The following is a 27,644-nucleotide window of genomic DNA, read 5'->3' as shown; positions in this document are numbered from 1 at the left end:
TAGTGGTGGAGTAGGGGCCTGAGGGCACACAGTGTATTGTAGATATGTGGTAGTGGTGGAGTAGGGGTCTGAGGGCACACAGTGTATTGTAGATATGTGGTAGTGGTGGAGTAGGGGCCTGAGGGCACACAGTGTATTGTAGATATGTGGTAGTGGTGGAGTAGGGGCCTGAGGGCACACAGTGTGTTGTAGATATGTGGTAGTGGTGGAGTAGGGGCCTGAGGGCACACAGTGTATTGTAGATATGTGGTAGTGGTGGAGTAGGGGCCTGAGGGCACACAGTGTATTGTAGATATGTGGTAGTGGTGGAGTAGGGGCCTGAGGGCACACAGTGTATTGTAGATATGTGGTAGTGGTGGAGTAGGGGCCTGAGGGCACACAGTGTATTGTAGATATGTGGTAGTGGTGTAGTAGGGGCCTGAGGGCACACAGTGTACTGTTGATATGTGGTAGTGGTGGAGTAGGGGCCTGAGGGCACACAGTGTGTTGTAGATATGTGGTAGTGGTGGAGTAGGGGCCTGAGGGCACACAGTGTATTGTAGATATGTGGTAGTGGTGGAGTAGGGGTCTGAGGGCACACAGTGTATTGTAGATATGTGGTAGTGGTGGAGTAGGGGTCTGAGGGCACACAGTGTATTGTAGATATGTGGTAGTGGTGTAGTAGGGGCCTGAGGACACACAGTGTATTGTTGATATGTGGTAGTGGTGGAGTAGGGGCCTGAGGGCACACAGTGTATTGTAGATATGTGGTAGTGGTGGGAGGGCCTGAGGGGCCTGAGGGCACACAGTGTAGTTGTAGATATGTGGTAGTGGTGGAGTAGGGGCCTGAGGACACACAGTGTATTGTAGATATGTGGTAGTGGTGGAGTAGGGGCCTGAGGGCACACAGTGTATTGTAGATATGTGGTAGTGGTGGAGTAGGGGCCTGAGGGCACACAGTGTATTGTAGATATGTGGTAGTGGTGGAGTAGGGGCCTGAGGGCACACAGTGTGTTGTAGATATGTGGTAGTGGTGGAGTAGGGGCCTGAGGGCACACAGTGTATTGTAGATATGTGGTAGTGGTGGAGTAGGGGCCTGAGGGCACACAGTATGTTGTAGATATGTGGTAGTGGTGGAGTAGGGGCTTGAGGACACACAGTGTATTGTAGATATGTGGTAGTGGTGGAGTAGGGGCCTGAGGACACACAGTGTATTGTAGATATGTGGTAGTGGTGGAGTAGGGGCCTGAGGACACACAGTGTATTGTAGATATGTGGTGTGGTGGAGTAGGGGCCTGAGGACACACAGTGTGTTGTAGATATGTGGTAGTGGTGGAGTAGGGGCCTGAGGACACACAGTGTGTTGTAGATATGTGGTAGTGTTGGAGTAGGAGCCTGAGGACACACAGTATGTTGTAGATATGTGGTAGTGGTGGAGTAGGAGCCTGAGGACACACAGTATGTTGTAGATATGTGGTAGTGGTGGAGTAGGGGCCTGAGGACACACAGTATGTTGTAAAATCTGGGAATGTTTTGTAATGTTTTTAAATCGTATAAACTGCCTTCATGTTGCTGGACCCCAGGAAGATGGGGATCCATCATAAATACAAATACAAATGACAGACATGTATATCCATTCTGTCCCTGTCCAGTCGGTGTATGGGGTAACAGACGACACCCAGACTCAGAGTTCAGTCCACCAGTCCCTCCCGTCCCAGCCGTCCAGGAAGCCCACCAGAGAGGACGTGCAGAAGGAGGTAACACACTGTGATGCTCCTGACAGGTCATTACTAACACTGCCATTATCCATTATTTCATGCTGTCTGTCTGTCTGCCTATCTGTCTCACTCATCAATCATAACGCCAACTCTCCTCTTGATTAATGCTACTCTCTCATTTTGCCATCTTTTCTCGCTCAGATTTCCTTCTTGAACATGCAGCTGGACAGACACTGTATGAAAATGTCCAAAGTAGCAGACAGCCTCATGAGCTACACAGAACAGTTCATGGTCTACGATCCTTTAGCGTCAACTGTTGAACCGTCCAACCCCTGGATCAGCGATGACATGACCTTCTGGGACCTGGAGGCTAGGTGGGTTCACTGGGGAGGCAGTGTGGGGCACAGGAGGTTGGTGGAACCTTAATAGGGGAGGACGGGCTCATAGGAATGGCTGGAATGGAATAAATGGAATGGTAATCGAACATGGCCTCCATGTGTTTGATACCTTGTTCCATTTACTCCGTTCCAGCCATTATTATGAGCCGTCCTCCATTCAGCAGCCTCCGGTGGTGTGAGGCCATAGGCCCCATGGACCGACCTCACTAGTCAAACATAATCACTCCTCAAATGACTAGTGGGGTCAGGCAGAGGGTCAGTGCTCTCAGGTGCTGGCCAAACTGTCATGATACCCCCATGGCTAGCTCCTCTTTCTTTCCCTATTCATCCACATATTAAACAGCATGCACACCCACAACATATGTACTGTGGGAGAATAGTGTGAGAATAGCATGTACAGTAAACCAGCTCTATGCTAGGCTTGATTGGCATTCTGAGATGCCTCACAGTCGTCTCTCACCATTCTTCCCTGTGAGCAGCCGGGACCCCAGCCAGCACCGTGTGAAGAAGTGGGGCTTCTCTCTGGAGGAGGCCCTCAAGGACCCAGCGGGACGGGACGCTTTCCTCAAGTTCCTGGAGTCGGAGTTCAGCTCAGAGAACCTCCGGTGAGAGGTGGAGCCTTATAGGCTCAGGCAGGCGCAGTTCCCAATGATAACACTGTCACTATCTTCTTCCCTTCTACTGTTTCACATCCATTTATATTCCCCAGGCCAATAGAGGCTTTTGAGTGGCGGCAATGAGATTAAATGGAATGACTGCTATGCATGTCCACAAGGGGCGCTCTCCTCTCCTGGCAGTTTAACACTAGGAAGTGAATGCAGACACTGATCTCTATTGGCTGTGCCCTACCTGTGCCCCTTGACTAGGTTCTGGTTGGCAGTGCAGGACCTGAAGCGGAGGCCCCTTGAGAACGTGGCAGCCAGGGCCCAGGAGATCTGGCAGGAGTTCCTGGCAGAGGGTGCACCCAGCTCCATCAACCTGGACTCCCACAGCTATGAGCTCACCAGCCATAACCTAAAAGATCCTGGACGATACAGCTATGAGGACGCACAGGTACATATCAGTCTCCCATATTCACTCAAACACATATGCATGCACGCCCACACAGACTGTGAATATTACTGCTACTACTGCACACACATTCAACCACTCACACAAACACATAACATCATAATCCCCACCCACACACTGCTGGCTGAGAGGGGGGGGGTGGAGGGACAGATGGAGTGAAAGGAAATTAAGTGAATGGTGGTGACGAAACTATGTTTTTCAGGGTCTAATGGGCTGAGTACTACCCGTGAATGGCACATGCATTCATCCTAGATTCGAACTGTATTTGCTTTGCACCTCACGGTGCATTAGCTTCAATGGCTATACGATGGCTTTATGTTCATTCAGCCATCTCAGGAGACTCCTTCTTCCCTCCATGTTATCAAGCATGGTTTACACTCAGCTCCTTCGTTCCCACTCTTACTTAATCATCAACTCAACTCAACACACACACACACACAATTGCGCGTGCGCACGCGAGAACGCGCACACGCGCGCACACACACGCACACACACACACACACACAGAAACACAGAAACACACATACAAACACACACATACACACATACACACACCATCAACCACCTCTCCTTCTTCTCCAGGAACACATCTTCAAGTTGATGAAAAGTGACAGCTATGCACGCTTCCTGAGATCCAACATTTATCAGGACCTCCTGCTAGCCAGAAAGAAGCTGGTGAGCTGTAACTAACACCTACTCAGTCACAACTCCACCATCTTAAACCTGTGATAATATGGATTTACTAAATATGTTTGAAAGCACTCCATACTTTTTTTTTGGAAGATGCCACTTTATTCTCAAATCCACACTTTCAGCAGATACTACATCACCATTTACATCTGAACTGAGACGGCTTACCTTTGCTCGAGTATTCATGTCGTTCAGTTTATTATATTATTTGACTCCTTCGGATTTATACATTCACAGCTCTCTAAAATGGAAAATAAAGCAAGTCCTGTTATACTGTGTACTAGGATGATCAGCACCACAGCAGATCAAAGCATCATCTTCTCTTGGTGAGCAGCAGCAGTGCATCCCTGTGTTATGTTGTCCCCTTCAAAGACACTCCCCCCTGCTGGCCTGGTCCCTAGCTCTTCTTCCATAGCCACCGCTTCTGGCTTCATGGCCTAAAATGTAACCTGTGTTTTTCCTGTAACCTGACACTTTTCTAATCTTCCCTCATCCCCCCCGTGCCTCTCACCGATTCCCACCCCCACACCATGCTGCCCCTATTCGCAGACAGAGGGTGAGCAGGGCCGCCGTACCTCCCTGGAAAAGTTCACCCGCAGTGTGGTAAGTCACCAGGAACTGGGGCTGTATCACGGCCACCAACCTAATGAAGATCTTTTTCAAGTTCAATATAATTGTGCAGGCTAGTAGTGCAGAGGTCTTTTGATGGCATTTATTACCATTTTAAGGACAGGTAAGTGCTCAACATTTATGCAGGGGTAACTAGTCTTAGTACTTTCTTGGCACAGAACTGTACACAGACTGCATTCTTTTCCAAAAACTGAGCCAGTAATGTTTGTTTCCATTTTCCAGGGCAAGTCATTGACGGGCAAGCGGCTGACAGGGCTGATGCAGTCATCCTGACACTGCCTGGGCTGGAGGGGCACAGACAGACACCCCTGGAGGGGCCATGACCATGCAGGGAGAGGGGCGCTGCTGGGGTGGGGAGCTCTGCTCTGGTGGGTCACAGACAGTGCCATGCAGCGCTGGAATTAGGACTACTCACAGAACCACAGATCATGCCAGCTGGGGGGGGAGCTTGACCCACTCACCACATGGTATGAACACAGTACAAGCACATACAGTAGGGCTACATACAAGCTCAATGACTCAAAGTGGGACATGTACAGATAGGAAGTGAATGCAGACACTGGGTTGAAGTCGAAGTTTACATACACCTTAGCCATATACATTAACACAGTAAAAATACCGTAAAAATTCCCCGTCTTAGGTCAGTTAGGATCACCACTTTATTTTAAGAATGTGAAATGTCAGAATAATAGTAGAGAGTGATTTATTTCAGCTTTTATTTCTTTCATCACATTCCCAGTGGGTCAGAAGTTTACATACACTCAATGAGTATTTGGTAGCATTGCCTTTAAATTGTTTAATTTGGGTCAAACGTTTCGGGTAGCCTTCCACAAGCTTCCCACAATAAGTTGGTTGAATTTTGGCCCATTCATCCTGACAGAGCTGGTGTAACTGAATCAGGTTTGTAGGCCTCTTTGCTCACACATGCCTTTTCAGTTCTGCCCACACATTTTCTGTAGGATTGAGGTCAGGGCTTTGTGATGGCCACTCCAATACCTTGACTTTGTTGTCCTTAAGCCATTTTGCCACAACTTTGGAAGTATGCTTGGGGTCATTGTCCATTTGGAAGACCCATTTGCGACCAAGCTTTAACTTCCTGACTGATGTCTTGAGATGTTTCTTCAATATATCCACATAATTTTCCTGTCTCATGTTGCCATCTATTTTGTGAAGTGCATCAGTCCCTCCTGCAGCAAAGCACCCCCACAACATGATGTTGCCACCCCCATGCTTCACGGTTGGGATGGTGTTCTTCGACTTGCAAGCCTCCCCCTTTTTCCTCCAAACATAACGATGGTCATTATGGCCCAACAGTTGTATTTTTGTTTCATCAGACCAGAGGACATTTCTCCAAAAGTACGATATTTGTCCCCATGTGCAGTTACAAACCACAGTCTGGCTTTTTTATGGCAGTTTTGGAGCAGTGGCTTCTTCGTTGCTGAGCGGCCTTTCAGATTATGTCGACATAGGACTCATTTTCCTCTGGATATAGATACTTCTGTATATGTTTCCTCCAGCATCTTCACAGGGTCCTTTGCTGTTGTTCTGGGATTGATTTGCACTTTTCGCACCAAAGTACGTTCATTTATAGGAGACAGAATGCGTCTTCTACCTGAGCAGTATGACGGCTGCGTGGTCCCATGGTGTTTATACTTGCTTACTATTGTTTGTACAGATGAACGTGGTAACTTCAGGCATTTGGAAATTGCTCCCAAGGATGAACCAGACTTGTGAAGGTCTACAATTTTTTTTCTGAGGTCTTGGCTGATTTCTTTTGATTTTCCCATGATGTCAAGCAAAGAGGCACTGCGTTTGAAGGTAGATCTTGAAATACATCCACATGTACACCTCCAATTGACTCAAATGATGTCAATTCGCCTATCAAAAGCTTCTAAAGCCATGACATACTTTTCTGGAATTTTCCAAGCTGTTTAAAAGCACAGTCAACTTAGTGTATGTAAACTTCTGACCCACTGGAATTGTGATACAGTGAATTATAAGCGAAATAACAATTGTTGGAAATATTACTTGTGTTATGCATAAAGTAGATGTCGTAACCGACTTGCCTAAATTATAGTTTGTTAACAAGACATTTGTGGAGTGGTTGAAAAACGAGTTTTAATGACTCCAACCTACGTGTATGTAAACTTCCGACTTCAACTGTATATACATATACAGTACAGTCTGCCCACACTAGGCAGTCAGCAATAAGGACAGCAGGAGGACACTTTTCTGTTCTGTATTTAACAAATCTCTTTTTTTTATATCTTTATCTTTGTCTAAATCTGTATCATATTTTTTTCTTATACAGTACACCATATAATCCTATTTACTGATGGAAACTTAAAACCTATTATTTTTGCAGTGATTGGGAATATATTTTTGTTTGCCCATAAATCTAAGGTATTGTAATTGTTATTATAGAAGCGACTTTGAGGGAAATTCTCCATGATTTCATTACATTCCAGGAGTAGGCATAAGGGCTTGATAGAGAATCTACAATTAATCATTGCATGTTTCATCAAATTGTGTTTGTTTAGAATTCATGCTATGGTTGGATTCTTATTTTTTGAAAGCATGAAGTCCAATTGAGGTCATAGGCCTATTTTTCAAAGGAGACCTGGCCAACACAGACAATCATACACTCAAGAGCACACCTACCATTTGATTAAATCAATATAGACAGCTGTAAAGCTCGAAAACCCTGTCCCTTATGGAAAATCTCAATAATGTTGTCTCAGAATCAGTGAATTCAGCCTTATTTAGTATTTTACACAGCACCAAGTTTCGAGTTTTAATGTCACATGCACAAGTACAGTGAAATGCCTTTCTTGCAAACTCAAAACCAACAATGTAATGATGAATAACAATGTGATATATGGTGTTTCTGTATTATCCTGCACCTATTCAAGCAGATACATGCCAAATAAATGCCACATTAGACCAGTCACAGAGATATTTAAGTGACATTCACCTGCCTTACAGGCCCCTAATAAAATAGCCCTGCATCACTACCACTTTGGAATGTCACCAGTGTCATCTAATGGAGACTAAACACCATGCACCTCTATGGGCCATGGTGGCCAGGCATGCCCGAACAGGAGCACTGTGGCAGGAATATTTATTTGGATGTTGAAATATGTCATCACCTCACAATCAGAAGGATCCTATATCGCTTAACAGACCAAGAGAAGCATGTTTCATTTAGTGCTAGCCGTTATGTTGCATTCATGTCAATGTAAACCATGGCTTACATGCTGTCATTACAGAGATATGTGTATGTATTATTCCTCATGTCATGTTGTTGCAAGCCATTGTTTTATTTGCCAAACCGTGTGTATGCTTGTTAGGGGAAATGCTCTGTGAAATGAAGTTCAGGGAGTCTGAGCTGGGGAGAAAAGGTTACGTGCACAGCCAACCAGCAAGCTGCTTGGTTCTTTTTCTTCTATCTTCAAACACAACCAAAAGGGAAATGACCTCAATCTCCACCACTGAACAGAACAACGAACATCTCTGCTGAAAGGACATAAACCAACAGGATGCACCTGACTGATATCACATCCATCCCTGGAACTGGAAGATACATGGAAGATACATGATTCATCTGCTGCATCGCTCTTCTACATTCCCAAAGTCCTGATATAGAGGAGGGTATCATTCACAGCACAACAGCTCCCTCGTGTGGTAAGGGGGGGCATATGATCAACTGCCAGAGTCAATATTACTAAAGTCAAATACTGAGAGAATTACAGTACTTCAAATTAAATTAGAGTTGCTGCCATGCACTGTACAGGTTGATATTTATATGATTATCATAAACTAAAACCTCTTGACTATAAGATAGAAATGCTTAATTTATTGAGGGATAGTTCACCCAAATTACAAAATGACATATTGGTTTCTTTACCCTGTAAGCAGTCTATAGTTTAGTTCCCCTGGCAGTTTCCAAATGCTTTGTAGTAGAAATCCCACATGTTGACATTTATTGTCACAAATCTTGCCCTGGAAGCAGAATGGAACACTTTCTGCTAGCTAGGCCAGCATTTGAAAACAGTGTCAACACTGCCAGGGAAACTAAACCAAAGCATGGATTGCTGTCATACCTTGTCCATGGACTGCTTACAGGGCAAGGAAACCAAAGGCTAATTTTGTAATCTGTGTGAAATATCCCTTTAAAGAATATTGTCTGCACAAACACAATAGCACTGTGTGTGTGTGTGTACAGAGTGCATTGTATATAAATTGGCTATATAGATTTCCATTATCTAAAAGCACATGCTATGGTATGGGCACATTACTATGCATGTAACATATCCAGGACATTTGTGCTTCTAGTTTCTCAAATCAGCAAAATGACTATTAGCACTCTAAAAGACCCATGCACCTAATATCTTGTGGGGACTAAAGAATAAAACCTTGGGACCTCCATCTACATGGTGTCCGCCTCTCATTTACAGTAGCACATGTGGCACCCAGTTAGTAGCATTTTGGTACCCAGTTAGTAGCATATTGGTACCCAGTTAGTAGCATTTTGGTACCCAGTTAGTAGCACTTTGGTAACCAGTTAGTAGCATATCGGTACCCGGTTAGTAGCATTTTGGTACCCAGTTACTTGCATTTTGATACCCAGTTAGTAGCATATTGGTACCCAGTTAGTAGCATTTTGGTACCCAGTTAGTAGCATTTTGGTACCCAGTTAGTAGCATATTGGTACCCAGTTACTTGCATTTTGGTACCCAGTTAGTAGCATATTGGTATCCAGTTAGTAATATATTGGTAACCAGTTAGTAGCATATTGGTAACCAGTTAGTAATATATTGGTAACCAGTTAGTAGCATATTGGTAACCAGTTAGGAATATATTGGTACCCAGTTAGTAGCGTATTGGTAACCAGTTAGTAGCATATTGGTAACCAGTTTGTAGCATATTGGTAACCCATTAGTAGCATATTGGTAACCAGTTAGTAGCATATTGGTACCCAGTTAGTAATATATTGGTAACCAGTTAGTAGCATGTGTGGTACCCAGTTAGTAGCATATTGGTAACCAGTCGGTAGCATATTGGTAACCAGTTAGTAACATATTGGTAACCAGTTAGTAGCATATTGGTAACCAGTTAGTAATATATTGGTACCCAGTTAGTAGCAATTGGTAACCAGTTAGTAATATATTGATAACCAGTTAGTAGCATATTGGTAAACAGTTAGTAGCATATTGGTACCCAGTTAGTAATATATTGGTAACCAGTTAGTAATATATTGGTAACCAGTTTGTAGCATATTGGTAACCAGTTAGTAACCAGTTCACAGCATATTGGTAACCAGTTAGTAACCAGTTCGTAGCATATTGGTAACCAGTTAGTAACCAGTTCGTAGCATATTGGTAACCAGTTACTCTTATAACTGGGTAGTAACGTAAATACTACAATAGCAACAATGGTGTTAAATAGGTCCACAGCAAAACATCCCCAAACATCCGGAGTCTCATTCTTTATTTTCTTTCATTACAATAAAAATAGTTTAACAAACAAAGACTTCATTCTCTTGATTTTAGTTATTTACAGTTGAAGATAAAATGACCGGTCAAGTCCATTTAATCTGTTCTTGGCTCCATTCCAACCCCTGCACTCCCCACTAACTCAGGAAGGCTTGCTGAGAGCTCTTGGGTTATTGCCGTCTTTGACGAGGTATACAGGCTATGCAAGATTATATGATTGGTGGTGATGACACTTGTTTCTATACAGACATCACTGACTTTAATGAGTGTTGTTTGGAAGTGCACCATGCTAGACCCGTTTGTTAGAGGAAGTCACCAGTGAAAGAAAACGTTAACCATAAACCACACACTCTCCGCTGACTCCAGGCGGGTTAATACAGATGTAAGACTTTAATTTGATCACTCTTTTGCTGCTGAGAATTTGCAGATTAATTGAAAACCTGCACTAACACAGTTATATTAACAATATAACACTTTTCATGTTGCCTCATTTTGACTAGCTAATAGCCTGACCACCTATGTGGCAAAATTATGGACTAAACATTAAAATTCTGTTGCTGTAGAATTATTTTGCTGCGACAATAAAGGTCAAATTAAGATCCTACATCAGTACCAGGTTGTCATTCCAAAATGACTGGTGACCATGTAATTGATAGGGAGGTTGTTGCTGATTACCAAAATAATTATCCATAAAAAAGACCTAGAAACTGTGGATGAAGGTATCCCTGAGGGAATTCAGTGTTAAGAATGTGTAATGAGTGTCTAATGTGCCAACATTTAAGACATTCCTTTCTATTTAAATGCTATCTTGCATTTTCAGGTTATTTTAGCTAATGGAACAACTAACAACTTGCTCATATGACCACATGGAAGGACACATGACTGTGTGACAGATATACAATACATCAACATGTTTTTGGCTCAATATCCCAAGCACCCTTTACACTTCATAAAGTATCTATGCCTAATATAGCACTCAAATCAAAATGTCACATCACATTGTTTTACAGCTCTTCTGCAATTGTACATAACTCTCCTCGCATTATGTACACATGGCATGTATAGGTAACTGGCAAAATAAAGTAAACACCAACATAAAATGTCTTAACAGGGCGTTGGACACCACTAACAGCCAGAACAGATCAAATAGATTATAGATTCTACAAGCGTCTGGAACTATATTGGGGGGGATGCAAGACCATTCTTCCATGAGAAATTCCATCATGTTGGTGTTTTGTATGCTCTTTTGAGACCCCTCTTTCAAAATCACTTCTTCTAGCCATGGTAGCAAAGAAATATGGGCAACTGGGCATTTTTATACATCACCCTATGCACGATGGGATGTTTTAATTGCTTAATTAACTCAGGAACCACAGCTGTGTGGAAGCAACTGCTTTCAATATACTTTGTATCCCTCATTTACTGAAGTGGTTTCTTTATTTTGGCAGTTAGCAATAAGTGATTCTGGACAAAAGTGTTTGAGGAATCAGAGGAAGGAGAGAAATTGGAGTAATGTGCCCAAGAACTCAGTTGGGCACAGTTCAGAATGTTTTGTTATTGCAATGGTTTGTTAAAGCTGGGCTAAATAGACATGTGTTAGTGTGATGACTAAACTCTGTGGCATTCATTTTATTGCCCTTTCTGATTCCTTGTCAATACCCTCATCAGTTATTTCTATCCTTTTGACTAATAGAATACATCATGAGGCAGGCAGGGGAGAATGGCCTGATACTGACTGCATCATTATGCAGACACAAGAACAATCAACAGCAGTACAAATCATATGCCTGAGTAGTAGTACTGTAGTAGTAATAGTAGGTATTGTAGAAAGACATATCAACAAAGCCAGAACAAACAGAAAACATCAGAATAATCAGCAGATACACTTAAATGACACTAAGAACCCAATCTGTCAATATTCTGTTCAAAACAAAGGAATATAGCACAATTCTGAAACATGAGGATGGATGGGATTAAAGCAAACTCTACATTAGTTTGACATTAAAGAGAGCAAGAGAAGAGAGAGGAGAAAAGAGCATGTCTAAGTAGTCCAGAGGTTTTGTTGTATTAGTGACGGAGGGAGTTCAGCACCGTCGCTATGGCAGGGGTCAGAAGTTAGAGGTCAGAGTGGTTCAATCAGGTCACTGGGTCACTATGGCCGTCAGAGCTGGTTCCCAACTGGGTCGCAGGCTGGCACAGTGATGAAGTTAATGACGTCTCAGTGTCATATTGGATCCCATGGGCATGGTGGACACAGCCGTAGAGTAGCAACACACAGGGTTCAAACACACTCTGTGGGCAGAGAACCCACAGCCCTGACCTTTCCTTATACAGGATAGGTACCGTACAGCACAGTGCATTGCAGTGCAGGAGAGACTCACTGTATGTGGAGCCACTCGTTTTCTACGTTCTGTCTGGGATAATCAATACATATTCTCAGGGGGGAAATTCAAAGAGAAAATGTCTGAGTCAGAGAGTATGGGGTTGTGTGGTCGCTGGCAGGCTGGCTGGATGGCTGTATGTTGTCTGACTGTCAGCCAGATAGATTTTTTTGAGTGGAGGGGTATGTAGAGGCCCAGTGTTGAGGGTCCTGAACCTCACCCCTCACTGGCTTCACAGCCCTCTGGATCTTCATTCCATGGTACGCCTACAACAGAGAGAAATAGGTCAGACTCAACCCTCTCCAAGATAAATGGCATACAACCAGCAGCAGTTGTTTAAAAAAAAAAATATTTGTTGATGGTGATCGAGATTAACATGAGCACTTTTACATTCAAGGTTCTTCAAAGTGCAAAGCCCTCTAGCATGATCTGATGGAATAAGGATATACCTTGCAATTAAATGAGAAAGCGCTGTACTACTATAATGTGTGAATAGGACCTAGGTGCTTACCTTTCAGCTAGCCATGCCCTGCTTCTGTTATGCCTTCATAGCCCTCTGCTTCATCCACACACGTCAATCCTTCACTCCTTCATTGCCACACTATTATAATCCAGAGAAGGAAGCAGTGGAGGTGTCATCTAATAGCTCCTCTTTCCAAACTGCCTGGTGATTCCAGTGACATCAACAAGCTGAGGGATGGGTTGGTGTTGACATTCATTCCCCATCCTAACTCAAGTTTATCATTTAAGTTGTTTAATTTCAGATAAATTATTGAATTTCATTTCCACTGGCAAATCATCCCAAAAAGAGCAATACAATGATATCCACGTTCCAGTGTTTGTTTATAACATAATTGCCTTTTCTGTTCCAGGGGGGAAAAAGTTTCACATGATTCTTGATTCACACAGATTCTTCCTTCAGTTTCACATGAAGAGCAAGTCACTTGTCCAGAAACACTGTTTCTTGTTGCTTTCAAAGTTAATATAAAAAACATGTTCATAAATTATTAAACAAGGTTCAGTAGATAATAAAATAACACTTCTTGCATTTCTCTCCTGAAATAATCACTTGTGCTTTCCACAACAACAACAAAAACATTTAAAAAGAAGCAGCAGACTTTTGCTAGAGGTTATCCATATTAAAAATAGTCTTTAAACCTAGTAAGTTCTTCTCTATCTGTATCGGTTGGATGTCCCCTTGCCGTTTGACGAGGGCTCTTCAAGCTCATCGTCCTCAAAGCCGTGAAACGTGGACGTGTCACTCTCTGAGGTGGTGCCAAACAGTTCTTCTGCCCTGGCAAACGGCCTGCTGTCCTCCTTCTCTTCTGGGCACCCAGCTGGCAACAAGATGACAGGATGAGGACGGCATAACAGCTACAATACAGCAATCAGTACAGCTTTGTCATAATCATGGTGTGGATGCTGTGTAGCAGAGCAGGGTACTCACTGGAGCATCGGCAGACTGAGCAGGGTACCCTCTCCCCAGATTTACCCCTGTTGGAGCCTGGTGTGCACCGGCACAAGTTACAGTAGTTATTGGTACTGGCAGACCCACCTGGGCCCTTCTGACCTGCAGAAGAAGGCTAGATCAAACACTGAGCCCTGAACCAAGCATTCAGACATTTTAACAATTTATGAAGAAAAAAAATGTTTTCAAAAGACCTCATTAGACAGGGCTGACCCGAAAATGATTAGTGTACATTGTTAGTTAAAACGGAGCAAGTGAATTTGCTCTGAAGACAGAAATCACATGTTGAGAGCCCAGTGGAGGTAGTCAGCCATGAGGTGCAGGTGGAACTGTAAGCTCAGTGTTCCTAAACACCTACAGAGGTACCGCTATCCCTACTTTAGCTAATTGACTCCAACAAAGCTCAAAAAAAACATGCAAACCATGTACTAGGAAAAGCAATGACGGTTAAAACACCCCCACAGATGCTCTCTGTACATTTCTGTTGCTGATGGTGACACCAGAAGAGAAACATTTTAGAGGCCTTGAATACGAGTGTCTTACGTTTGTGTCTGTCGGAGCGTTGTGTGGAGGGTGACCGGGAGGACTCGGACCCCCTCTCCTCTGCCAGGTGGGAATGGGTGTAGTGGTAACTCAGCCCCGTACGGTTTTTGTAGCGCTTCCCACAGACTGAGAACACAAAACAGAGACAAAACATTCACTTCTTTCCTGAGAATGTGTCTGAGACAAATTGCATTTACAGTTGAAGTCGGAAGTTTACATACACCTTAGCCAAAAACATCAGTTTTCACAATTCCTGACATTTAATCAAAGTAAAAATACCCTGTCTTAGGTCAGTTAGGATCACCACTTTATTTTAAGTATGTGAAATGTCAGAATAATAGCAGAGAGAATTATTTATTTCAGCTTGGATTTCTTTCATCACATTCCCAGTGGGTCAGAAGTTTACATACACTCAATGAGTATTTAGTAGCATTGCCTTTAAACTGTTTAACTTGGGTCAAATGTTTCGGGTAGCCTTCCACAAGCTTCCCACAATAAGTTGGGTGAATTTTGGTCCATTTCTCCTGACAGAGCTGGTGTAACTGAGTCAGGATTGTAGGCTTCTTTGCTCGCACACGCCTTTTCAGTTCTGCCCTCAGATTTTCTATAGGATTGAGGTCAGGGCTTTGTGATGGCCACTCCAATACCTTGACTTTGTTGTCCTTAAGCCATTTTACCACAACTTTGGAAGTATGCTTGGGGTCATTGTCCATTTGGAAGACCCATTTGCGACCAAGCGTTAACTTCCTGAGTGATGTCTTGAGATGTTTCTTCAACATATCCACACCATTTTCCTTCCTCATGATGCCATTTATTTTGTGAAGTGCACCAGTCCCTCCTGCTACAAAGCACCCCCACAACATGATGCTGCCATCCCTGTGCTTCATGGTTGGGATGGTGTTCTTTGACTTTGTCCGTATGTGCAGTTGCAAACCGCAGTCTGGCTTTTTTATGGCGGTTTCTTCTTCTTCCTTGCTGAGCGGCCTTTCAGGTTATGACGATTTGGATACTTTTGTACCTGTTTCCTCCAGCATCTTCACAAGGTCCTTTGCTGTTGTTCTGGGATTGATTTGCACTTTTTGTACCAAAGTACGTTCATCTCTAGGAGACAGAACGCGTCTCCTTCCTGAGCGGTATGACGGCTGCGTGGTCCCATGGTGTTTATACTTGCATACTAGAGGCACCGAGTTTGAATGTAGGTCTTGAAATATATCCACAGGTACACCTCCAATTGATGTCAATTAGCCTATCAGAAGTTTCTCAAGTTATGACATCATTTTCCAAGCTATTTAAAAGGCACAGACAACTTAGTGTATGTAAACTTCTGACCCATTGGAATTGTGACACAGTGAATTATAAGTGAAATAATCTGTCTGTAAAAATCTGTTTGGAAAAATTAATTGTGTCATGTCCAAAGTAGATGTCCTAACCGACTTGCCAAAACTATAGTTTGTTAACAAGAAATTTGTGGAGTGGTTGAAAAACGACTTTTAATGACTCCAACCTAAGTGTATGTAAACTTCCGACTTCAACTGTATGTGTCACCCATCTTCAGTTCTAGACACATTGGGGATTTTGTGAAAATTCTAAAAGACCCTTAAGTGACAATGTTTTTGTCAATGCACTGAAAACATTAGGACCCATTTCAACAGTAGGTCAAATACCCACTGACACAGTGTCAGGTAGTTTTCAACCTTTAAGCATTCATGTCATTATTGTTGCAACATGGCTTTATTTCATCTTCAAGTGTGCCCAATAAGGTTGCCAAATAAGGTCATATCTGTAGACTAAGAAAACATGCCATGAGAAATTCATCAAGTTGAGTTCTGTAAATAGACTGATAGGATCCAAATGTTGGAGCTTAGCTTATCTGTTGGAGAAAGGAATGAAAATACAGGGAAATGGTTCACTACTCAGTAATACGGAACACTCTCAGGACAAAGCATAACCCTGATGCGGTAACATAAGGACAGTGAGGGAGAAATGTGTGGCAAGAGTCACACATACAACATGGACTCATTGTTAAGAGAACGGATGTACAGTACACAAGTTACACCAATAGGATCACTAGGAATACTAATCAACTATGGTCTTTAACTACATCAAACCACTTCAAAATGTCCTAAGATACAAGTAAAAAGGCAACAAGTCCAGATACTGGAGGCGGCAGTTTTTGACTTCTGCTTTTGTTTGCATCTGTCTGAAACAGAGAAAACACAAAGCAAAGCAGAAAAAAAGGAAAGAAAATGGTATGTGTCACTCAGTAAGAGTCACCACAACTAAAGAAAATGGTATGTGTCACTCAGTAAGAGTCACCACAACTAAAGAAAATGGTATGTGTCACTCAGTAAGAGTCACCACAACTAAAGAAAATGGTATGTGTCACTCAGTAAGAGTCACCACAACTAAAGAAAATGGTATGTGTCACTCAGTAAGAGTCACCACAAGAGTCACCACAACTAAAGAAAATGGTATGTGTCACTCAGTAAGAGTCACCACAACTAAAGAAAAATGTGTCATCAGTAAGAGTCACCACAACTAAAGAAAATGGTATGTGTCACTCAGTAAGAGTCACCACAACTAAAGAAAATGGTATGTGTCACTCAGTAAGAGTCACCACAACTAAAGAAAATGGTATGTGTCACTCAGTAAGAGTCACCACAACTAAAGAAAATGGTATGTGTCACTCAGTAAGAGTCACCACAACTAAAGAAAAATGGTATGTAAGAGTCAACTCAGTCAGTAAGAGTCACACAACTAAAGAAAATGGTATGTGTCACTCTAAAGTCACCACAACTAAAGAAAATGGTATGTGTCACTCAGTAAGAGTCACCACAACTAAAGAAAATGGTATGTGTCACTCAGTAAGAGTCACCACAACTAAAGAAAATGGTATGTGTCACTCAGTCACCACAACTAAAGAAAAGTCACCACAACTAAAGAAAATGGTATGTGTCACTCAGTAAGAGTCACCACAACTAAAGAAAATGGTATGTGTCACTCAGTAAGAGTCACCACAACTAAAGAAAATGGTATGTGTCACTCAGTAAGAGTCACCACAACTAAAGAAAATGGTATGTGTCACTCAGTAAGAGTCACCACAACTAAAGAAAATGGTATGTGTCACTCAGTAAGAGTCACCACAACTAAAGAAAATGGTATGTGTCACTCAGTAAGAGTCACCACAACTAAAGAAAATGGTATGTGTCACTCAGTAAGAGTCACCACAACTAAAGAAAATCCAATACCCCTGCCTAGGTTTTCCACATGCAAATTGTGTGCCTACTGGACAACTTGAGACGGTACATTGACAACACTGGTCTCCTCTGTGTGCTTCTCATTCATGTGGAAACACATGCCTCTGAGTTCTCCAAGGGGGATTTGAATGACCATTATGTACATCATGTTGATTTCAGGGTTTAATTTAGTTTGAGTTAACGCCTGTGGGCTAGCTTGTTGACATGCTGTCCATAGGGAAACACAGCACTTAATCCCCAAATGCTATTTGTTGAGTTTATTCTGCTGATCTGTGTATATGTATATACATTGAGTGTACAAAACATTAAGGACACCAGCTCTTTCCATGACAGACTGACCAGGTGAATCCAGGTGAAAGCTATGATCCCTTATTGATGTCACCTGTTAAATCTGTGTCAATGAAGGGGAAGAGACAGGTTCAATAAGGATTTTTAAGCCTCGAGACATGGATTTTATTTGTGTGCCATTCAGAGGTTGAAAAAATATTTAAGTGCCTTTGAATGGGGTATGGTAGTAGGTGCCAGGTGCACTGGTTTGTATCAAGAACTGCAATGTTGCTGTGTTTTCCCGCTCAACAGTTTCCCGTGTGTATCAAGAATGGTCCACCCCCCAAAAGGACATCCAGCCAACGTTGACAACTCTGGGAAGCATTGGAGTCAACATGCACCAGCATCCTTGTGTTTGTTGACTAATGTTTTTAATACCACTACTCACCACCCTCGCAACGATGCACATCTATTGATGCTGTGATGTAGGCATAACTGCCGAAAAGCATTGAAATGAGGTGTTTGAGTTTTTTTTTAAACATTTTGGAGTGCTGCCATTTCCCAATGTTATTGAACATGGGAATTGAAATTGACAGCACCTAATCCCTTTGTAGAACGACTTCCAGAACAGACCAGAGAAATCAATATAACTTTTGAATAACTAGCTTATTGAGGCATGGTAGTACATAATCTCTCTTTAGGAGATTGTCCTTAAGAAAAACAAACCACTTGAAGTGGAGATCAAATGTCTCATAACTGGATGATATAATAATTGATCCGATATGTGAGGAAGGTCGATCATTTCTTGACTTTTCTACTTACTGTCACAGCGGTATGGCTTGTCCTGGTCATCCATCTCTGTCCTCCTGCGGCCTGAACCCCGACCCTGTGGGGACAAAACCAGCATCACCATGGTGACCAATCACACGACAGCGCTAGTCCTACAGAGGCCCCAGTGATCCAAAGGAAGTTGCAAATGAAACAGAAACCTACAGTACAAGCCCATATCATACTAAACTAAAAGTCCAACTGAAAAAGACCAGCTTATAAAGGTAAATATAGCACACTCAATAGAGTGCATTAATGTAGCAAAAATCTTTCCTGCCAGCCAACAACTGTGGTAGAATATATTTCTAATGCATTAGATGAAACGGTGATTCATTAAAATAGCATTTTGTTGGAAAGATACAGAGTAGAAAGGGAAGGTGTTTTGTATAAGAATTTACATTTTTACAAATAAATCTGATAAAAAATGTAATTCACTGGCAAAGAAAGCAGCCAACAAAAGATAAGCTAATTTCTACAGGTGCATTCAACTGGCTGGCAGGAAAATATCTTAGGTGAGATGGTAGTTCGTAGCTATAGGTCGTCTGTTTCCTTTGTCATCAATGTCATAGTAACAGTCTGTATGGAGGAAATGTTTCTCAGGACAAGTCGTTTCTGAAGCTTATGACTGGGTTGTGTTGAAAAACATACTAATCTACAATGAGTATACAAAACATTAAGAACACCCTCTCTTTCCATGACAGACTGACCAGGTACATCCAGGTGAAAGCTATGATCCCTTATTGATGTCACTTGTTAAATCCACTTCAAAATCAGTGTAGATGAAGGGGAGACGACCGGCTAAGGAAGGATTTAAGCCTTGAGACAATTGAGACATGGATTGTGTATGTGTGTCATTCAGAGGGTGAATGGGCAAGACAAAAGATTTAAATGCATATGAACGGGGTATGGTAGTAGGTGCCAGGCACACCGGTATGTGTCAAGAACTGCAATGCTGCTGGGTTTTTCCATGCTCAACAGTTTCCCGTGTGTATCAAGAATGGTCCACCACCCAAAGGACATCCAGCCAACTTGACACAACTTTGGCAAGCATTGGAGTCAACATGTGGCAGCATCCCTGTAGAACACTTGACACCTTGTAGTCCGTGCCCCAACAAATTGAGACTGTTCTGAGGGCAAAAGGGGAGGGGGTTGCAACTCAATATTAGGAAGGTGTACTCAGTGTATAATGTAGTTCTGTCAGTATAAATATATAAGAGCACTTAATATTTATTAATATTGGTACTGTAGTTTATAATGAATTGATTCAGATCAGTCTCTAGCACCTAGTGTTATTTAGACAACAGGAAGTGCTTGCAGCACATATAATGATGCAAATATAGTACCACAGAGTTTCTAAACCCAGAGGCCCAACATCACGAGACTTCCGAGAACGCTTGCGAAGCAGACTTGGCAGACCAGACCGGGGTTTGAGAAGACAATGAGTGAAAATATTTCTCTACTTCTAAAAGGCACACAACTTAGTTTCAAGCCAATGTCTTAAGTAGCTGAACATGTTATTACTCAAAAACGTTATATCGAAAGAGTGCCTTTGATTTGATGGCATGCACACGCGCATTTGGGGCAAACCCACCGTTAGATGGTTATATGCATAGCTAATGTAGCAAATGTGATTTCTACTGAATGAGTTATGAACTAGGGCAGTCATGTACATTAGCAGCAGTTTACTACAGTACAGTATGTCTCTGTGGATCACTTACTCTGCCTTTTCCTCTGTGTCTTTTTTTGGGGGGGTCCGCTTCATAGTCATCGTCATTGTATCCACCTTCAGCTGCGTCAGCCTCCAACACCCTCTGTGGTGGGAAAAAGGAGAATAGACGGATCAATCTCTTGTCTGGAGGTCAAACACACTGCCTGACTCTCAGTCTGAGGAACAACAAAATAAAACACGTTCAAAAAAGATGGTTGTAATAAACTATAAGGCCATAAACCTCTGATACTAGCTATTTGCATATTTAAAGTGCATTATGACAGTGTGCCCTTTTATACCTTTCCAGGCAGTTTTGGTATTAGGCTCAGACTGGTTATAGTCATGGCAGAGGTTAGATAAGCTGATCCTAGATCAGAGTAATCCCTTTCCCTTTAAGCCATTGGGATAAAACTTCATTAGGACCCACCTGGATTTCTAGGAGACTCTCCTCATCCTTAGAGTTGGTCCTCTGGTCTAGGCCCTCCCCTCTAAGAAGAGCCTCCAGTGTGGTGTCCTGTGTGGGAAGCGTATCCTTGCCTGGGAGTCCTCCATCTGGATACAGAGCAACAAACACACACAAATAAATCAAACAAACCCGGGAGCCGCCCCTCACATCAGTTAAAGTAGACATGTATACCAGTAACTCTAAAGACACTGACAGGCATCACCTCATCTAGTCAGTCTTTGCCAGGAAGATACAAATGGCTTGCTTTAACAAAGCATCACTATAAATGCCAAATCCCTTCATTAGGGGGGTGTGATACTTTCTGTATAACTTATGTTTCTATTCAGCAAATGAAGGATACATTAATCCAATGTGTAATGACTTGTTACAAAGATAGTCTAATCTGGGATTGCTATTTAAAGCACACTACCAGGGACGACCTGCCATTGTTTAAAAATAAATAATGCAAAGCCATAACTAAACAAACCTTAACCCTGGGTCGCTGATTCTCCTAGTTAAACTAGGAAATGTCCATAAACGTAGGTACATTTGTGATTTGGGTGAACTGTCCCTTTAATGTGAAATATTCCAAAGCTTTTCTGTTGTGATAGAGGTCAAAACAAAGAGTGTGGATGAGATAAAAGACTAACATTGGTTGGTAGTCAGTCTATTATGGACATCATATTGAAGACTTTCTCTTCACTGATGGGCATTTCTTTCAGCCTTATGATTTTAGAAAAGAGGACAGGCTTCAAAGCCTCAAGCTATCATACCTTCACAGACACTCATCTCCCCAAGTAAAATCACCTAGCAGTCTCAATCCCTAAACTGAATGCTAACATGCAGCAGTTGATAAGAGGTGAGGATCTGAGTAGATAGAGGTGGAGATAATGTTGCACGGTATATCGAAACTTTGGAAATACTTTGATACTAGAACATGAAAAATGGTTCGGTACTATGTTTGTTACTTCCGTACTTCTGTCAAATGTGTCTCACATCATATACGGAGGATAAGAGGATCGAGTGTCTAGTAATTTGTCTGATTCTTCTCAAGGGGGCAGTAGCTAGCCAGGATACTTGTGCTTGTGTATGCAGTCGACACAGCTTGAGCCACTTTGAGAAGCAAGAGAGAAGAGAGAGACAGCATGGCTTCTTCTTGCAAAAACATACTACCTCCACACTCACAACTTGTTGACAAACAGCTTGTTGACAAAACTGTCTGCAGGAGTGAACTATGGGATTATTTTGATTACAGAGCAGATGAGGTCCATCCCACCAAAGCAACTATGCAAAACACAGGCAGAAGGGGCTGACCAACTGGCGAGTGTCTTCACTGACATTTTCAACCTCTCCCTGTCTGAGTCTGTAATACCAGCATGTTTCAAGCAGACCACCATAGTCCCTGTGCCCAAGAACACTAAGGTAACCTGCCTAAATGACTACCGACGCATAGCACTCACATCTGTAGCCATGAAATGCTTTGAAAGGCTGGTCATGGCTCACATCAACACTGTTATCCCAGAAACCATAGACACACTCCAGTTTGCATACCACACAAACAGATCCACAGATGATGCAATCTCTATTGCACAGCACACTGTGCCTTTCACACCAGGACAAAAGGAACACCTATGTGAGAATGCTATTCATTGACTACAGCTCAGCATTCAACACCATAGTGCCCCCAAAGCACATCACTAAGCTAAGGACCCTGGTACTAAACACCTCCCTCTGCAATTGGATCGTGGACTTCCTGACAGGCCGTCCCCAGGTGGTAAGGGTAGGTAACAACATCCGCCACGCTGATCCTCAACGCGGGGGCCCCCCAGGGGTGCGTGCTCAGTCCTCTCCTGTACTCCCTGTTCATTCATGACTGCACGGCCAGGCTCGACTCCAACACCATCATTAAGTTTGCTGATGACACACCAGTGGTAGGCCTGATCACAGACAAGATGAGACAGCCTATAGGGAGGAGGTCAGAAACCTGACCGTGTGGTGCAAGGACAACAACCTCTCCCTCAACGTGATCAAGACAAAAGGAGATTACTGTGGACTACAGGAAAGGGAGGACCGACCACACCCCCATTCTCATCGATGGGGCAGTAGTGGAGCAGGTTGAGAGCTTCAAGTTCCTTGGCGTCCACATCACCAAAAAACTAACATGGTCCAAGCACACCAAGGCAGTCGTGAAGAGGGCACGACAAAACCTTTTCCCCTTTAGGAGACTTGGTATGGGTTCTCAGATCCTCAAATGGTTTTACAGCTGCACCATCGAGAGCATCCTTATTATTCAGTTGTACATGTACATGTCTACCTCGGTAACCTCATTGTTACTATCCCTGCATTTCAGTTGCATGCCTCCTTGCACTTTCAATTTGCCTTCATTGCATATTTATACATCCCACTTAATAACATACATTGTACTTAATTGTTTTACTTGTACTTTTCTTGTACTCTTTTATTTGCACTTCTGGTCTGATGCTAACTGTATTTCGTTGTACTATACTTGTTCAATGACAATAAAGTTGAATCTAATCTAATCCTGACGGGTTGCATCATTGCCTGATATGGCAACTGCTCGGCCTCCGACCGCAAGGCACTACAGAGGGTAGTGCGTACGGCCCAGTACATCACCGGGGCCAAACTTCCTGCCATCCTGGACCTCTATATCAGGCGGTGTCAGAGGAAGGCCCTAAAAATTGTAAAAGACTCCAGCCACGCTAGCCATAAACTGTTCTATCTGCTACCGAAAGCAAGCGGTACCGGAGCGCCAAGTCTAGGTCCAAGAGGCTCTTAAATAGCTTCTACCCCCAAGGCATAAGACTCCTGAACAGCTAATCACCCAGACTATTTGCATTGACCCCCCACCCCCACTCTGGAACGCTAATGCTACTCTCTGTTATTATCTATGCATAGTCACTTTAATAACTCTACCTACATATACATATTACCTCAATTACCTCGACACCGGTGCCCCCACACATTGACTCTGTACCGGTACCCCCTGTATATAGCCCTGCTATTGTTATTTACTGCTGCTCTTTAATCATTTGTTATTCTTCTCTTACTTTTTTAAAGGTATTTTCTTAAAACTGCATTGTTGGTTAAGGGATTGTAAGTAAACATTTCACTGTAAGGTCTACACCGGTTGTATTCGGCGCATGTGACAAATACAATTTGATTTGATTTGAACCCAGACACGTCACAAGGGCTATCAAGCTGAAACATTGGTTTAGAATGTTTTCTGGTGAGGTCCAGTTGCGGGTGTAGTAGGAGAGGGTGGAACTAGGTTAAACTGGGCCGACATTCCGCAAATTTTCTCATTCATGAAACATCTGATCTTAATAAATGCTTCTGTTCCCAAAACTAGAATATGTTAGGAACACAGTGCACTAAACTTTAGAGACTTGATGCTTTGCAAAAGTTAAAACATTTTGTTGTGTAGAAGGAGTGCAAGGTTGAATTGAGTTTGTCCACAAGTGCACTTCACAGAGGCGGTGTTTCCTAACGGAAATATGCAAATACATAGGATCTCACTAGCTCGTGCTTGGCTTTGCCCACCTCCTTGCTTATTCTGCCCACTATGCTTCATTTGCTCCAACTGTAAACGATACAGATTAACTATCTTGGGTTAGTTATAAATATCTTTGAGCAAAAGGAGTTACAAAGCAGAGCAGTACAGTGCAGTGCAAGGGAGGTTTAGTTCCAAAACGACATAAAAACTATTTTAACCATGCCATTTGCATTGTAACATTGTCGTTATTCTACTAGCAACTAAATTAGAATTATTTTTGAGTGACAATGACAAACATGTATTCAGAATCTCATTCATGTGAGCGTTATAATATGATTACAACCCAATAGTAATGTGAAATGCACTCATAACGTGACAGTAACATATTTTAGACTACTTTACATATGTCTGGGCTTGCTAGCAGTAGCCAGGCAGCAGTCCTGGACCCTGGGAAGTGAATACTCATTGGAAATCGTATACTGTGTAAAATCCATTGTATTTCTATGGTGTGTAGACGATTGCAATATAGAAGCTTCAGAAATGAGCTTCAAAGTGTTTATGTAGTTTTGGAACTAAACATGTAATAAATTACAATATTTAGCTGTAATGAATAATGTCTATGGAAAGTTATTTAACCCAATATTATGGCCACAGATTAGCAAATTATCCCTGATATGTATCAAATTACATTTAAAACAGTTTAGACTGTCATTGTACAATTATTCTGTTTGCTCTAAGTAGTGCTGAGCAATAAATCGAAACATCAGATATTTTTCCTTTATTAAACAACTAACATTTAATTGTTGAATTTTTCTTAGTAATTAAAACTCATTTTTCAACCACTCCACAAATTTCTTGTTAACAAACTACAGTTTTGGCAAGTCGGTTAGGACACATTGTGCATGACACAAGTAATTTTTCCAACAATTGTTTACAGACAGATTATTTCACTTATAATTCACTGTATCACAATTCCAGTGGGTCAGAAGTTTACATACACTACGTTTAAAGAGTTTGGGAAATTCTAGAAAAATTATGTCATGGCTTTATAAGCTTCTGATAGGCTAATTGACATCATTTGAGTCAATTGGAGGTGTACCTATGGATGTATTTCAAGGCCTACCTTCAAACTCAGTGCCTCTTTGCTTGACATTATGGGAAAATGTTTTTAAAAAATCAGCCAAGACTTCGGAAAAGAAATTGCATGACCTCCACAAGTCTGGCTCATCCTTGGGAGCAATTATCAAACGCCTGAAGGTACCACGTTCATCTGTACAAACAATAGTATGCAAGTATAAACACCATGGGACCACGCAGCTGTCATACCGCTCAGGAAGGAGAAGCGTTCTGTCTCCTAGAGATGAATGTATTTTGGTGCGAAAAGTGAAAATCAATCCCAGAACAACATCAAAGGACCTTGTACCTGTTTCCTCCAGCGTCTTCACAAAAGTATCTATATCCACAGTTAAACGAGTCCTATATCGACATAACCTGAAAGGCCGCTCAGCAAGGAAGAAGCCACTGCTCCAAAACCGCCATATAAAAGCCAGACTACAGTTTGCAACTGCACATGGGGACAAAGATCATACTTTTGGAGAAATGTCCTCTGGTCTGATGAAACAAAAATAGAACTGTTTGGCCATAATGACCATTGTTATGTTTGGAGGAAAAAGGGGGAGGCTTGCAAGCCGAAGAACCCCATCCCAACTGTGAAGAAGAGGGGTGGCAGCATCATGTTGTGGGGGTGCTTTGCTGCAGGAGGGACTGGTGCACTTCACAAAATAGATGGCATCATGAGGAAGGAAAATTATGTGGATATATTGAACCAACATCTCAAGACATCACTCAGGAACTTAAAGCTTGGTCGCAAGTGGGTCTTCCAAATGGACAATGACCCCAAGCATATTTCCAAAGTTGTGGCAAAATGGCTTAAGGACAACAAAGTCAAGGTATTGGAGTGGCCATCACAAAGCCCTGACCTCAATCCTATAGAAAATTTGTGGGCAGAACTGAAAAAGCGTATTTGAGCAAGGAGGCCTACAAACCTGGCTCAGTTACACCAGCTCTGTCGGGAAGAATGGGCCAAAATTTAGTCAACTTATTGTGGGAAGCTTGTTGAAGGCTACCCAAAACATTTGACCCAAGTTAAACAATTTAAAGGCAATGCTACCAAATACTAATTGAATGTATGTAAACTTCTGATCCACTGGGAATGTGATGAAAGAAATAAAAGCTGAAATAAATCACTCTCGACTATTATTCTGACATTTCACATTCTTAAAATGAAGTGGTGATCCTAACTGACCTAAGACAGGACATTTTTACGAGGATTAAATGTCAGGAACTGTGAAAAACTGAATTTAAATGTATTTGGCTAAGGTGTATGTAAACCTCAGACTTCAACTGTATGTCCCATTACCAGTTAATCAAAACCGATTTCTTCCACTTACTTGCTGTGTTGTTTCATTGTTTATTTGTTCAGTCGTTTCATTCTCAACCAGGATTTTTATGGAATGCCATTTGGGACTTTGCGTGTCAAAAAAAGAACACTATTTGACATGTCAAATAAGCTTGTTGACCAATGAGGACCTGAATATGACTGCACGTCACATAATTTAATTTTAAAAATACATTTTATACGTAGTTATTACACATTGATTACACTATCACTCGTATTTCATATGTCACAACGATTCATCGATACGTAAGCTGTGATGCTTGTAAAGTTGTCTCACGCACCTACAGTGCTGGTCATTTTTTTAAAACTAGCTAGCTCAAGAATGCAAACAATGTTCTTCCCCAAAAACATAGCAAAACGACAGAATCTGTTTCAGTAGCTATAGCTAACTATATAGCTAGGTGTCATCATCTAAAATAAGCCTAATTCATAAGACAGTTCTTATTTGATTAATGCTGGTCGTACGTGAATGTGAAGGTAGCAACAATAAGGATTAGGCACAATAGTGGAATTTGCGGTTTGCCTTCAAAATTAAAGTACGTCATTGACAGTGATGCAAATGAATACAAATAGTAGAATTATGCCATACTTTTATTTTAAAGGCTAACCGCAAAGTCCACTATTGTGGCTAATCCTAATTGTGGCTACCTTCACATATATGGGTACGACCAGCATTAATCAAATAAGAACTGAGCTTCATAACACATAACCCGGTCCGGTCAACCCTCACTAGCCAGATGAAGCTAGCTGGCTGCTTATAACGTTAGCTTTGGGCAACAGGGTTGTTTAGCTGG

The 27,644-nt window shown here is 42.2% G+C and overlaps 2 protein-coding genes and 1 long non-coding RNA gene across 5 annotated transcripts in view; 1 reads left to right on the top strand and 2 right to left on the bottom strand.

Annotated features, from left to right (window-relative positions):
• The window catches only part of LOC112261806 (regulator of G-protein signaling 6), a 68,651-nt gene extending 63,726 nt beyond the window's left edge, over positions 1-4,925 (top strand). Inside the window, exons 11-18 of one of the 3 annotated variants that reach the window (XR_006084567.1) lie at positions 1,632-1,736; positions 1,899-2,071; positions 2,575-2,700; positions 2,962-3,148; positions 3,749-3,841; positions 4,094-4,182; positions 4,406-4,459; positions 4,709-4,727. Coding sequence is in view for 2 of the 3 variants with exons in the window: in XM_042330033.1 (XP_042185967.1) it covers positions 1,632-1,736; positions 1,899-2,071; positions 2,575-2,700; positions 2,962-3,148; positions 3,749-3,841; positions 4,406-4,459; positions 4,709-4,759 (789 nt within the window). In the remaining variant the exon portion in view is untranslated. Of the gene's footprint in view, positions 1-1,631; positions 1,737-1,898; positions 2,072-2,574; positions 2,701-2,961; positions 3,149-3,748; positions 3,842-4,093; positions 4,340-4,405; positions 4,460-4,708 lie in introns of those variants that run through there. The other 2 variants (XM_042330033.1, XM_024437421.2) reach the window with 2 other exon arrangements.
• Positions 4,926-9,959: 5,034 nt separating this feature from the next.
• On the bottom strand, positions 9,960-13,242 carry LOC121847732. Its single transcript, XR_006084566.1, has 2 exons — positions 12,874-13,242; positions 9,960-12,628 (listed from the first exon to the last, which is right to left on the bottom strand). It is a non-coding gene; the product is annotated as an uncharacterized LOC121847732 (long non-coding RNA).
• A 7-nt stretch (positions 13,243-13,249) lies between these two features.
• Positions 13,250-27,644, bottom strand: part of LOC112261805 (zinc finger protein DPF3) — a 33,339-nt gene continuing 18,944 nt past the window's right edge. Inside the window, exons 4-9 of the mRNA XM_024437420.2 lie at positions 20,861-20,985; positions 20,444-20,536; positions 18,720-18,783; positions 14,374-14,499; positions 13,810-13,932; positions 13,250-13,699 (exon numbers count right to left, since the gene is read on the bottom strand). Of these exons, the coding sequence (XP_024293188.1) occupies positions 13,536-13,699; positions 13,810-13,932; positions 14,374-14,499; positions 18,720-18,783; positions 20,444-20,536; positions 20,861-20,985 (695 nt within the window). The 3' untranslated portion in view covers positions 13,250-13,535. The remainder of the gene's footprint in view (positions 13,700-13,809; positions 13,933-14,373; positions 14,500-18,719; positions 18,784-20,443; positions 20,537-20,860; positions 20,986-27,644) is intronic.

Source organism: Oncorhynchus tshawytscha, linkage group LG11 (genome assembly GCF_018296145.1).
Source record: "Oncorhynchus tshawytscha isolate Ot180627B linkage group LG11, Otsh_v2.0, whole genome shotgun sequence".
In the NCBI taxonomy this organism is placed as follows: domain Eukaryota; kingdom Metazoa; phylum Chordata; class Actinopteri; order Salmoniformes; family Salmonidae; genus Oncorhynchus; species Oncorhynchus tshawytscha.
The sequence above is the reverse complement of the archived record's forward strand: the minus strand, read 5'-3'. Positions and strand labels throughout refer to the sequence as shown.